The sequence below is a fragment of the Centruroides sculpturatus genome, unplaced genomic scaffold, assembly GCF_000671375.1.
Source record: "Centruroides sculpturatus isolate CEXI.00-Female unplaced genomic scaffold, Cexi_2.0 scaffold1120, whole genome shotgun sequence".
NCBI classification, from domain to species: domain Eukaryota; kingdom Metazoa; phylum Arthropoda; class Arachnida; order Scorpiones; family Buthidae; genus Centruroides; species Centruroides sculpturatus.
Window position 1 is genome coordinate 217,684 of NW_019385344.1, and position 15,261 is coordinate 232,944.

General features: G+C 28.9%; 1 protein-coding gene across 1 annotated transcript in view; it reads left to right on the top strand.

Moving 5' to 3' along the window:
- Positions 1-15,261, top strand: part of LOC111637900 (E3 ubiquitin-protein ligase MYCBP2-like) — a 263,246-nt gene that overhangs the window by 213,774 nt on the left and 34,211 nt on the right. The window contains 6 exon segments of the mRNA XM_023383504.1: positions 6,418-6,717; positions 8,171-8,395; positions 8,640-8,705; positions 10,397-10,636; positions 11,046-11,222; positions 14,792-15,049. Of these exon segments, the coding sequence (XP_023239272.1) occupies positions 6,418-6,717; positions 8,171-8,395; positions 8,640-8,705; positions 10,397-10,636; positions 11,046-11,222; positions 14,792-15,049 (1,266 nt within the window).

The following is a 15,261-nucleotide window of genomic DNA, read 5'->3' on the forward strand; positions in this document are numbered from 1 at the left end:
TAGAATACCATAAAAAATTTGTAGCATTCTACATCAACTTCCAAAATAGAATGCAAAATTTGAGACCTGAAACAGACCTATAATTAGGATTGAAAATATTTGTTCATCCAAATTTACATGAAAAATTAAACTCTTGCTGGTTTGAATTTAAGGTTTTTGTGAGTAATTCATTGATAAATTTTAAGAAGACAAATTGTCATTTCTAACTATTTCAGACTGAATCATCTGAAACATTTTTGACTGGAATGCTATAAATTTCAATTTTTTTTAGAGGTTTTACTAGTTTTTATCATTTCTTAAGTTTCTAAAAATGATAAGATTTTCAAACTGTATTCTGATGATCTCTTAGTGAGATGTTTTAACTGTTTCGTCAGTAGTATTCAAAGTAGTATAATTGGACACTTGCTTTCTGTAGTTTTCAAAATGCATGAGTAGGAAATTGGTGAATTGTGATTTCTTCTTAACCAGATGCCAAAATATATGGAGTAGGTCATGGGATTGTGAAAGATCAAGTAGTTTTCAGTTCTGAGTTTAAAACATCTAATAACTCCTAGGCTCTGTTCATCATAGGCATAAAAGCTACCTTCTTTTAGGATCAGGGTCTATTGAATTTCATGTTTGTGCTAGTGGAATGCTAGTTCTAGTAAGTAACAGGCAACAGGAAAGAATCACTTAGTAATTATACAAAAGTTAAATAATATTTATTTTGGTATTTGGTATATGTGGAAATATTTAATGTATTACACTGTATTACATGATAGATAAACATGAGAAAAGCCTGATGTGTTCCAGTAAAAAATTTCCATTAAGTAGTATAAGCATTAAAGGTTTTGTATTCAATGTATGTAGGGTATCTTTTACTACAATAAGATAATATATTTATCTGATAAAGAAATGAGCCTAATTCATCATAGAACAATAAATTACAAAATAAAGTTATAGCTCTCTAAGTGAGTTACTTTGAAAATCTTTAAGTGAGGTGTTATTATAGAATATGGATCTTACTCTACTAATTTTGAATAATAAACAAGGTATTATTTATTGTGGCATTATCACAATGCTCTCAATTTTAGTAGTGTCTTGCCCTTGTATATCATATTTTCTTGTTAATAATAGTCATGCCAGTCCTCTATCTAATTCTATTCAAGAGATTTTTGAATTGAAATAACCTGACTTCCAGTCCAAACCAGAAGTTTGTATATAGTTAATTGAGGCCTTCTGCCCCTAATATTTTTGTATTTGGTCTCTACTTTCATCTATCTAACATCATTCTCAAGATTAAGGTAGAACAGACAGATGGACACTAGTGGAAATTTATAAATCTGCAATTTTTCTAAATTGCAGCCCAACAAAATGAATTTAAAAGCCAATAAAAAAGTTAGAGTATTTAATATAAACACTGTTAAAATTATGTTTGAATATATTTCTATGAGAAAATTCATAAAATGATATTTACAATGAAAAGATAAAATTATCAAAACTACAAATAATTCATGTTTAAAATAACATCACAAAAATGCACCAGTACAAAATGTATGATTATTTCCAAAAGCATTATATTCTTCATAGCAATGTTATACATGTTTTTTAACAAAATTTATGAAATTATCCAAAACAACGAATGTAAAATTACAGATAAAAGCAGAGAGTCATATAAAAAGAGAGACTCATAAAAATTATACAATGTTTTAAAAATTAAAAATTAAAAATTAAAAATTATAGTAATGTTATAAAAAGCTCTTCAGTAATATAATTTTGAAAAGCTTTGCCAAAACCATAAAAATGACTAACTTCAAAAGTACTGTTGTGAATTATGTTAAGTAACTGTAAAAATTGTTTTTTCTAATCATAAAAGAGTTTTTGTTTTATTTATTGATTATTCATGAACTCTCGTAGCAGAATTACTGTATAATCAGCATATATCTACTCTTCTGCTAAATCACTTACAGGCAGAGCTTGCTCTAGAGCAGCGTTTCTCAAAGTGGGCGATAACGCCCCCTTGTGGGTGGTGAGTAAATCTAAGGGGGTGATAGAGGCAGGGTACTGAACGGTGACCAAAGGCAAAAGTTGGGGTTGTTGACAGCCGTTCCCTTTCCTCTGTTAAACGGATAAGAGGAAACATTGCATTTAATGTTTTCCAGATGTTGAAAACAATGTATGGTAAGGGCACAAAGTGTGAGATTCATTGGAAATATTCTTAGGAAAACTTTTCTATCCTTTCTTACACAAGAGAAAATGGGTTAGGGGCATTGGGTATAACTTTATGAAACAAAGAGGGTGATGGATCAAAAAAGTTTAGGAATCACTGCTCTGGAGTTTATGCCACCGGGACAAGATGTGCATTTGATATCCCTTATCTCCTCTGTATAAAATAAAAAATCTTTTATTTTGAAATACCATACCTTGCTTCATCAAGCAATATTCAACTCGTGCCATGTAATGTATATAAAAATTTTAAAAAATAATATGCCTGAAAATTTTGTATAAATTCATGAAAATTTGCCTCCTGAGCAAATGCCCAGTTTGCCCATATGGTAGCACTAGCCCTGCTTATAGGGCTCTAAAAGGTCTTGAAAGATGCAGTATATATCTTCCTAAAGTATTCTAAGTAAGGCTGTGCTAAACCAAAATTTTGATATTGATAACAGTATTGAGCTTGATACCACTATTACTTCAATATATCAATATTGATAATCTTGATAAGTAGTGAATATAAATGTTAATGTTCTAGATTTTAGAATATTGATATTAGTACTGTAAACATATATCAGTTTTGGTACATCAATATTCTATCAGCTAGAATATCAACATCAATATTGTGAACATATATAGTGGGTACCTTGGAACTCAAACATCTTGGATTCTGAACACTTTTTTTCAAGGAAATTTTGTTCCTGACTTTTCTTGGAACACAAACAGAGCAAGCCACACTGTATAGTGTATGATATCTGTATGGTTATGCATGATACAGCAGCATTGACAAATTGTGTTAACTTTTATTTTGGGCTTCAAACAATGAAAATCCATTACTATATTAAATCCATTGATACAAGTTTAGGACATGTGCTGTGAATGAGTTTAGTCATACTCAGTTCATCTCCTTAATTTTTTTGCATTAATTAGGGCATTTACTTGTCTTATTTTAGCTTAAATTATGGTTTTTTAGAATTAAAATGAACATTTTTTGGGTTTTGGAACAGTTTAGTTTACTTTACATTATTTCTTATGGAAAGAATAGCTTTGGAATTTAAATACCTTCTAGGAATGAATTGAATTTTAGTACCAAGGTACCACTGCATTTATTTCAGTTTAATTTACCGGTTATCAACAGATTACTAACCTTAAATATACTCAATAGAATTGCACTAGAGGAAATAAACTGGCTGCTCCTTATGGATAATATTCTTTGTCTTAAAATAGAGTTTGAATAATTAAATTACATTCTTATGCAGATGTATTGCAAATTACTCTACTTAGACTTCTGATTTTCACTTCCAAACTAATTAATTTAGATGATATAGCCGTAGGGATCATGAGACTCGTATCTGCACAGTAAGCAGAAGTTATGGGTTCAAGCCTTTCTTTGGATTGATCTTTTCTTTCAGAATATTCTAAATTAATTAATTTCATTCTAATTATTAAATTTAATACAAGATGGCAACTTAATTGTCTACCTTTAATCCAAATTACATAATACAGTAGAACCTCGATTATCCGCCCCCCGATCAACCGACCCCTCGGTTAACCAACCGTCCTAGTCGTCAAATTTCAAATGTCCGCTAGTGATGTGGCGCTACAATATTTGGCTATGTCTTGGCTACTTTAATATTATTTTTACGTGTTTTAGCTGGCAACACTCATTCGACCATGAAAGGGAGCCAGTATTTAAACGAAGCTTAATTTTCTAATTTTTAACGATACAATAGCGACGATTATTATTTTAAAAAATTTTTGTTAGGCTTAACATCGATGAAAATTCAACGCAAAATAGGTTAATAGCGATATACTAATATACTAATTACATGGGATATAATAATATACTACACTAATAATGGATTTTTTCATACTTTTCGGTTATCCGACTTTTCAATTATCCGACCAACCCCAGTCCCCAATTAGGGCGGATAATCGAGGTTCTACTGTATATATATTTAATAACATTTATTATGATTAAAATAAGCTAACAATGAAAATAATCTTTAATTTATTATTTTTAATTTTAAGATAAAGATTTTGAACAGCATAATATAAACAACATAAAAATAAAAATCCAAAGTGAAACAACTGCCATATTATATCAGGCTATATTACTACAATTATTTTAATAAAATGCTAAGTAATTTGTCACTAAAAGTAGGTATTAGGTGCCATTTCTTGCTAAATTTAACAACTGTAATTAAATTAATATTTTAATAATTAATTCAATTATAATTATTATTTTAGTAGTAGTAATATAGCCTGATATAATTTGGCAATCATTTAGCTTTAATACTAACTATTGAGTTTGGATGTTTATATTTGCATTAAGAACATAGTTGTAATTCAAGTATTCACATTTAATTATTTTAGTTGATATATAATTATATATATTACAGTTAAAGTTTTTTTTTTTTTTAAATTAATTTTGAAAATTTCTAGTCCTTAAATCTAAGTAATGATTTAGAATAATTGGGCTATAACCTATAAATTGCCACTGTTGTTCGTCTGTCTTTCTTTCCTTAATCTCAAGAATGGAGTTAAATAGATGAAATCCGAGACTAGATATGGAATATAGTTAATCAGAGCCTCTTAAGGAAGAGGCTCTGATTCTGATTTGGATAGAGGTCTGCATAGTAAGCAGAAGTTGTGGATTTGAGTTACATTTCAGAATTGTTTTTTCCATCCAGAATATTCTAAATTAAACCAAACGATTGCCGAATTTAATTCAGATTACTTTACCACTACTTTTAATCATTAAATACTTTATTCAGTACTAGAGGTAGGTGTTACGCACCATCGCTTATTAAATTTAATAATTTAATTAAATTAATATTTATTAAATAATTTATAATATTTCAGAATAAATTTAATAAGAGATGGCACCTAACGCTTACCTCTAGTACCATATTACTCAATATTTAATTATTAATAGTAGTGATAAATAGCCCAATTTAAATCCAGCAATCATTTGGTTTCATTATAAAATATCAAGCTTTGGAAAGCTTATATATGTGTTCTAAATTAATTCATTTATTTTTTGTGTTAAATTTTGTTAAATTCATTTTGTGTTAAGTTTCATTATTAGAAGCAAATTTATTTATTTATTTCTAATAATTAAAATTCAATGCAAGATGGTGGCTTTAATGCCTACATCTAGTCTAAAATTGCTTGGTATCTTAATATTTGCTGGTACTTTTGCATTTGCAAGATTGAGTAGTAAATATTATTAGTTATCTTAATATTTAAATAGCCATATTGTGATCTGATAAGAATCTGGTTATATTGTTTGATTTATTTCTAATTATCAGTAACTTTTTCTTTAAAATCTATTTTTAAAAGTGGGTATTTCTTAAATTCAAAGTGATCCAATTAAAATACCTTATTTTCTAGATATATTCTTGAATGTCTATTCTATCCCTTTCTTGTTTATTAGAAGTGTAATTAGATTGAATTTTAAACAAAATACTGACTGAATTATTTTTTTTTTTTTTATAAATTTGAATATTTTAAATTCTAAAACAGTTTTCATTTTATCTGAAAATTGATAATAAACTGGCCTTTCGTATGTTTCCAGCATTGCTGTCAATATAAACAAAAAGCAGCAAACGTTTTGATCTTGTTCAGGGGCCAGCATCAGATTTATATAGAAGATTTTTAGCAGAACTTTTGGCAAAGAATGTGAAACGATTTTATCCATATTTTAAAAGTTCTGCTAAAAATTTTCTATAGAAGCCTGACACTGGCCTCTGAATGAGGTTGAAAACGTTTGCTGGTTTTTGTTTATATCAATGGCATTGCTGGAAACATACGAAAGATCATTTTATTATCAATTTGTACAGCAGTTTCAGTGTTAAAGAATAATAAGTTCTTACACTTTATCTGATTTCCTTCCTAGAAACAAGCACCAGCTGGTCGATAATATACAAAACAGTTTATGATTTTCATTGTTAATTTAAGAACAAATGTTATAAATACTAAGATTCATTAGGTTTTCTTTATAAAGAAGCTGGCTTACGTCAAGTTAATCTGAGTATAGAAGCTGCAGTAGTTAAATCTGTATATATGATTATTGTATTTATAAAATTTGGAAACCTGTTATTAATTTAGAATAACAGCAGATAAAAAGATATTAAAATGAAAAATTGTATTAAGGAAATAAGTGTAATTGTCACTTACAAACGACATATTTACATAAAATTAAATTTTATTTAATTGCAGGATAAAGATCTAAGTGTATGCGAACATCCATTATCAGATATAACGATTGCTGGAGAAGCAGCTCATCCACTTCCTCAAACATTTCATGCATTGTTGCAGACTATATCAGATTTAATGATGCTTCTTCCTATGGGTTCAGCATTACAACAAATGGCAATGAGATGTTGGTGTTTAAAATTTCAGCCTTCTGATCATAGTTTTTTACACAGAAGTCATGTCTTTTCAAATATTAGCAAGATTTTATCAAGAACGGAAGAAGAAGGTGAAGATGTAGGAAATACATCCGCAGATAGCAGTCAGGTAATATTTATTCATATTATAAATGTTATAATGTTTAAAAATCATCATCTTTAAATAGAGAAAGTCAAGTTTTGAATTGAGAAAATCTTTAATAAAAGAAATTTAATTGTCAAGTAAATATTTATTTGAAGCACCTGCAAAATTGTTTGAAACAGAAGATTATATTTCTTTCTACATAAACATGGGCTTGGTTTACATTGTCGTATGAACCACTACAAATGAACAAAATGAACACTAACCCAAAATGAGATATTGTCAGCATTGTACTGTAACACAAACTAAGTTAGGATATGATTGATTAAAAAGGTTTTGAACACTATTTGTTAAAAATTGATTGGTCAAATTAACTGAAGTTCAGTAAAGTTGAGAATATCTCAACTTTTATTGAACTTTAACTCATAATAAACTGGTCAAATACTTGCTGAACAGGGATAAACTGTCAGTTTGTATCTACTTTGTAGTGGTTTGTATGCCATTATGAACCTAGCTTTATGTGATATTTATTTACATTAACATTTTCTATTATATTGGTTCAGAGATAATTGTTGACAATGCAGTATATTTCTAGTATGGAATACACATCTAACACTGAGATAAATAGCTGTTCACTCCAAGATCCTAATGTGTTGTTGCCCTAGAGCTTTAGCAACATAATTTTATTTTGCTTTTTCTATCTCATGTCATTATTCAACTGTAATTAAGTTGATTTTTGTGATGAAGAATGTTTATACTAAATTTGAGTAATAAAAAATATGAGAATAATAATATTAATTTGCATGTCACTAAAGTATATTATTTGAGTATTTAATAAACTCGTAGTTACAGAGAATTGTTGGTACTTGGCATGCTTAAAGCCTGTAACTCCACAAGAGGAAAATCATGTAGCCTGTTGGAAGACTATGAAATGCACTTCTGACTCGCATTCAGATAAGTTTGCTTATCACTGATCTACAACATATTTTACAAGATACTTTCTATACAAAATATAAAACTTTTAGGCAAAGTTTTTATTTTTGTAATTAAGATAGATAAAAAAAAAGAAACCTTATACAATGATCTGCTCCATAATACTCTTTTGACAAATTACAATGTAATAATGTTTGATTGAAATATTAAAAAGTAATTCATTATGATTAATTAATTAGTAATGATTAATAAGTTTTGGAATTTGTTGTAGCTCCCATTTGAAGTTAATAAACTTTTAATTTTTAAGATGATATTTTTTTCCTGAAAGAAAGCTGAAAAACTTCCATAAATTTAATATTTAACAGTATATAAATAAACATCTGTGACTGAACTATTTATTATGATGACAGCATTGTATTGTAAGATTAAATTAATTGAAAAAGTTAGCATTTATTAAAAATTTTTAAATAAAAATAAATGCTAATATACAATTATTTATATGTAGATAAATGATGTTTTATTTAAAATTACACATAACATACTTTAGGTGACAGCAGTCGTCGAATCTTTGAAAGACGTTACATCATTAGTCGATATCAAAGCTTCTAGTCGTCAAGCTATGGTTAACAGTTTAACCGACAATTCGACGGAAACATTTTGGGAAAGCGGAGATGAAGATCGAAATAAGACAAAGAGTCTCACTCTGATATGTAGTATACAAGCTAGACCTAAAACTGTTTATGTTCACATTGATAATTGTAGAGATTTAGGAGTAAGTATAAAATTTAATTTAAAAAATTTATTTTAAATATACTATATATAACAGTTAACTAAAAAATTCTTACATTAGATATTTCAAATTTATTGTTAATAACTGAGAGTTGTTGTATTCAAGAATTTATATTTTACATTTTAATTTTTATTGTAATTAAATTGTTAGTTAAAATAGTAATAATAATAATTCTTTTGTGAAATTTACAATTTTAAATAAATATTTTTATTTTTCTTACTTTTAGAATAAAGTTTCAAATATTATATTCAGATCAGGAAATAATTCAGAAGAATTAAAAAAATTAAAACAGGTAAAATGTCCTTTTTTCCTTCATAAAAAATTATTAAACTTATTGTAAAAAGAATAAATTTTAATTATTTAAAAGAATATATATATGTACAAGGTCTGTTCAAAAATAAATTGGACTTTTGTCATAGAATGCAAACCATTGCACCGATCAAACTCCAGCAAATGGTGCTAAGTAGAGGCAAACTTCAGTAACACAATGCCACTTTGGCATGTTGTAGTACTCTGAGCAGTTGGTGATCTAAAGCGAACTTGTGCAGTCATCGCTCTGCAAAGTGAAGATGAAAGACTTTAAGGAGCAACATGTTTGTGTGAAATTTTGCTTTATAATTGGCAGAACTTTTACTGAAAATGTGGGCTGTGCTTCGGGCCTACAAGGAGCCCAAAGCATAGCCCACACTCATGACACTGCAAATGACAATGAGCAATTTGCAGTGCCATGAGTGGTTTAAGCATTCTTAATCGGGCAGTACATCAATTGAGGAAGAGTCAAGATTGAGATGACTGATGTTGATTGTTGTTTTGATTATCGAGGCATAGTCCATCATGAATTCATGCCACAAGGTCAAACTGTTAACAAGGAGTTCTATGTAGAAGTTTTAAGGCATTTGAGGGAAGATGTATACACCAGCAGAGACCTGAGCTGGTTGTGTCATGACAACATGCCATCCTTTCCCATCCCCTGTATTTTCCAGACTTGGCCTCTGCAAACTTTTTTTCTGTTTTCAAAGTTGAAATTCACTCTGAAAGGGCATCATTTTTAAAGTGTAAATTAGATACAACAGAACTTGCAGAGATAGCTATGCACCATCTCACAAAACATGTTCCAGGAAGCATTTCAACAATGGCAAAAATGTTGGAAATAGTGCATTGCAGCAGAGGTAGCACTTTAAAGGAGACAAACATGTATAATATTGTAATCACTGTAATAAAGTTTGTTTGACAAAAGTCTGTTTTTTTTTTTTTGAACAGACTTCCTATAATATGCAAAATGACAAGTATAGAAATAATACTCTTGAGAAGCTGGAACACTTCTACAATAAGAAACTTAACATCATTTGTACTTTTTCTAGCAAAAAACTTTAATGGAATAAATGTTTTTGGCCTCTTTTAGGGGCCTGTCTCAGAGATTTTAAAACTATTCCAAGAATTTGGAATTATCAAAAGTAAAATGCAGAAGAGCACTTCAATTTTTTCAAATTGCAGTCCGATTAATTATAGACCTATAAATTCTCACTATCATCTGTTCTTTCTTAATCTCAAGAACAATGTTAGAGAGATGAAACTTCAGATTAGATGTGGAAAACTTATGGGCAGGGAGACAGATTAACTGTAAAGAAAGTTCCGGTGCAAATCAGAAGTCACGTGATTTCAATTAAAAATTTTCCCAGAACCGAGTTACATAGATGACCGCCATGACTCTGTTGTTATCAGGAAAAGTATGATATACACGTGCAAGACACTACTAATTTGAGATTAAGAGCATATATCTTAAATTAAATAAGTTAAAAGTATGATTAAAAATTGCACTCTGACATTGTTGGCATTGTGACAATGTCACAATAATCTTGCTCATTTTTATTTTTATAATGGTGATTTTTTTGTTTATTATAATAGGATTAATGTAGTTAAGTTTTAGTAGTTGATGTTTATGATGGGATTTAATAATTAAATTGAAAAATTTTTTTGATGAAGGTGGATGTTGAAAATCGCTACACTGGCTGGGTGAGCTGTGTTCTACCAGATGTTAGGCATAATTATATCAAGTTAGAGCTGAAAGGACCGGATAATACATTAAGACTGAGACAAGTAAAAGTTCTGGGGCAGTCATTTGGAGACAGTTCAAATGCTGTGAAATCCTCAACGGCATCTCAAATACAACAGAAAAACTGTGAAACAGAAACACTTAAAGTTTTTCGATTATTAACATCACAGGTAATTCAATATTTTTTATTACAGAAATTTTAAACTGTAAAAAGTTTAAAAAGTTAATTTAATATTATAATTCTTATGTTTTCACATATATTAACACATTGTCAAGATTAAAAAAATAAGATTTAATTCTGTAATGATTAGTTAGATAGATAGATAATTCAGAATTTTAATATGTTAATTCAGCATTAAGGAAATGTCCGAATTAAAATATATAATTTTAACTAAATAACTTCTTAAAAGTACTTTATTGAATCTCAATAAAGTACATTTAAGAAACACTTGTGGTTGAAGAAATATTTAGAAACTATCTTGACTTTTAAATTTATTATTTTTAATGAGATATAATGATTCATAAAATTCATAAAAGCTTTTTAAGTATTATACAAATATACACTTATTCTTTATATAGGTCTTTGGGAAATTAGTTTCTGGTGAAGCTGAAGGATTGGAAGAGAAGGAATTATTAATAGGAAACAATTTAGAAAGAGCTGGACAAGTGCATGGAGTCGAAACAAGCAACGATCTAAAGGAGCATATGGTTGGAATTTTATTCAGTCGCAGTAAATTGACTCATTTACAAAAACAGGTGATTTTTAATATTTTGACTACAAGGTCTGTTCAAAAATAAATTGGACTTTTGTCATAGAATGCAAACCATTGCACCGATCAAACTCCAGCAAATGGTGCTAAGTAGAGGCAAACTTCAGTAACACAATGCCACTTTGGCATGTTGTAGTACTCTGAGCAGTTGGTGATCTAAAGCGAACTTGTGCAGTCATCGCTCTGCAAAGTGAAGATGAAAGACTTTAAGGAGCAACATGTTTGTGTGAAATTTTGCTTTATAATTGGCAGAACTTTTACTGAAAATGTGGGCTGTGCTTCGGGCCTACAAGGAGCCCAAAGCATAGCCCACACTCATGACACTGCAAATGACAATGAGCAATTTGCAGTGTCATGAGTGGTTTAAGCATTCTTAATCGGGCAGTACATCAATTGAGGAAGAGTCAAGATTGAGATGACTGATGTTGATTGTTGTTTTGATTATCGAGGCATAGTCCATCATGAATTCATGCCACAAGGTCAAACTGTTAACAAGGAGTTCTATGTAGAAGTTTTAAGGCATTTGAGGGAAGATGTATACACCAGCAGAGACCTGAGCTGGTTGTGTCATGACAACATGCCATCCTTTCCCATCCCCTGTATTTTCCAGACTTGGCCTCTGCAAACTTTTTTTCTGTTTTCAAAGTTGAAATTCACTCTGAAAGGGCATCATTTTTAAAGTGTAAATTAGATACAACAGAACTTGCAGAGATAGCTATGCACCATCTCACAAAACATGTTCCAGGAAGCATTTCAACAATGGCAAAAATGTTGGAAATAGTGCATTGCAGCAGAGGTAGCACTTTAAAGGAGACAAACATGTATAATATTGTAATCACTGTAATAAAGTTTGTTTGACAAAAGTCTGTTTTTTTTTTTTTGAACAGACTTCCTATAATATGCAAAATGACAAGTATAGAAATAATACTCTTGAGAAGCTGGAACACTTCTACAATAAGAAACTTAACATCATTTGTACTTTTTCTAGCAAAAAACTTTAATGGAATAAATGTTTTTGGCCTCTTTTAGGGGCCTGTCTCAGAGATTTTAAAACTATTCCAAGAATTTGGAATTATCAAAAGTAAAATGCAGAAGAGCACTTCAATTTTTTCAAATTGCAGTCCGATTAATTATAGACCTATAAATTCTCACTATCATCTGTTCTTTCTTAATCTCAAGAACAATGTTAGAGAGATGAAACTTCAGATTAGATGTGGAAAACTTATGGGCAGGGAGACAGATTAACTGTAAAGAAAGTTCCGGTGCAAATCAGAAGTCACGTGATTTCAATTAAAAATTTTCCCAGAACCGAGTTACATAGATGACCGCCATGACTCTGTTGTTATCAGGAAAAGTATGATATACACGTGCAAGACACTACTAATTTGAGATTAAGAGCATATATCTTAAATTAAATAAGTTAAAAGTATGATTAAAAATTGCACTCTGACATTGTTGGCATTGTGACAATGTCACAATAATCTTGCTCATTTTTATTTTTATAATGGTGATTTTTTTGTTTATTATAATAGGATTAATGTAGTTAAGTTTTAGTAGTTGATGTTTATGATGGGATTTAATAATTAAATTGAAAAATTTTTTTGATGAAGGTGGATGTTGAAAATCGCTACACTGGCTGGGTGAGCTGTGTTCTACCAGATGTTAGGCATAATTATATCAAGTTAGAGCTGAAAGGACCGGATAATACATTAAGACTGAGACAAGTAAAAGTTCTGGGGCAGTCATTTGGAGACAGTTCAAATGCTGTGAAATCCTCAACGGCATCTCAAATACAACAGAAAAACTGTGAAACAGAAACACTTAAAGTTTTTCGATTATTAACATCACAGGTAATTCAATATTTTTTATTACAGAAATTTTAAACTGTAAAAAGTTTAAAAAGTTAATTTAATATTATAATTCTTATGTTTTCACATATATTAACACATTGTCAAGATTAAAAAAATAAGATTTAATTCTGTAATGATTAGTTAGATAGATAGATAATTCAGAATTTTAATATGTTAATTCAGCATTAAGGAAATGTCCGAATTAAAATATATAATTTTAACTAAATAACTTCTTAAAAGTACTTTATTGAATCTCAATAAAGTACATTTAAGAAACACTTGTGGTTGAAGAAATATTTAGAAACTATCTTGACTTTTAAATTTATTATTTTTAATGAGATATAATGATTCATAAAATTCATAAAAGCTTTTTAAGTATTATACAAATATACACTTATTCTTTATATAGGTCTTTGGGAAATTAGTTTCTGGTGAAGCTGAAGGATTGGAAGAGAAGGAATTATTAATAGGAAACAATTTAGAAAGAGCTGGACAAGTGCATGGAGTCGAAACAAGCAACGATCTAAAGGAGCATATGGTTGGAATTTTATTCAGTCGCAGTAAATTGACTCATTTACAAAAACAGGTGATTTTTAATATTTTGACTTAACATACACATGTACATTTTAACATACACTATAATGAGATATATTAACAAAAAATTTTCAGTTGCAAAATTATTTTTTCTTACAAAAAAAAAATAAATAGTAAAATGTTTTGACAGAAATGAAGATTTAAAAATCATTAAAAAAAACTCATTATAATGTTACGTATAGAAATATTCATTGTTAAAATTAATCCTGTTTTCATTGATTCCTTGGCTTTGCTTCATTATTTTGCTATCTAACTTTTAAAGTTTAGTTTGCTGTAATGGTTAAGTCATTTTTTAAAATTAAATATATCATCAAGTAGTTGTAATTAAAGTTCTCCTATTCAGTGCCATCTAAAGCAAGTTATTTAGCAGTCCAAATGTAACTAAATTTGGTATGATGATATTTCAGGGCATTCAAAAGACAATCTCATATTAAAAAACAATATAAGTGAGTACCAAAATCATTGCTATGGCACTTTTGACTTTTGAAATATATTTTTACGAGGTGTTTCTTGCTGTAATCAGTTATTAAAGTTTATTGTTAGATGGCATAATACTACCCACTTATGGCTAAATTGCTTTAAATTTAATCATTAAATATATCTTGCAGGATTATTATTGTAAGGATGCCAAATTGAACTGTATGAGTAGTAATCCTGCAGTTCATTTGGAATCATTAATTCTCAAATGCATTGCTGTAGTTATATGCAATCATAAGAAAACTTTATGCATCTATTAGGTCAGTTTATCATTATTTTTTAGTTTGAGGGAGCACCAATATCCTTGAAATATCTGCCATTTTTTATAATTTCCAGTTGAAAATTGTTTTGCTATAGCCAAAGCTTTCTGAAACCTCTTTAATACTAAGGTTTTCAGAAAATTAAAGTAAATTTAATAATTATTTTTTTAATAAAAATTAGAATAAATTACTTTTCCAATGCATTGTACAGGTACCTAAAAATCTCGGATAGAATCGACATTATTAAATTTTAAAATGGATAAGACTGTGGATTGCTATGTATAATAAAAACATCAATTTCTCTTTTTTCTTCAAATATTAATTAAGAATAAAACTGTATAATAAATAATTAAATAAATGTTTTTTAAATTTAGGTTTGTGCTCATATTGTTGCCGCTATTAGAAAAGAAGCAGCTAGAGTGCGTGAAGAATGGGAAGTTCTTCTCTGCAGTAAATCTCAGTCTGTCGAAGAATTGCCAAAATCATCTGATGCATATTGTTTTGAAATGCTTTCAATGGTTCTTGCTTTAAGTGGGTCTAGTGTTGGAAGAACATATTTGGCACAGCAGGCTGGTTTATTACGTGATCTTTTCAGTTTATTACATACAGGATCTGCGCGAGTTCAGCGACAGGTAAAATTATTAATTGTTATTTTACTAAAGTAATGAACAAAAAATGAATGTTTTCAATTAATTTATATTTAATGATATTTTAAAATTACAAAAACAAATATATTTATTTATTAATATATCTTTATTATAAAATATGAAAATTTTACTTTTAATAACATATTATGTGAACTCAAGCTGTTATTTGAAGAATTAAAATGCAATTTCTTGCCACT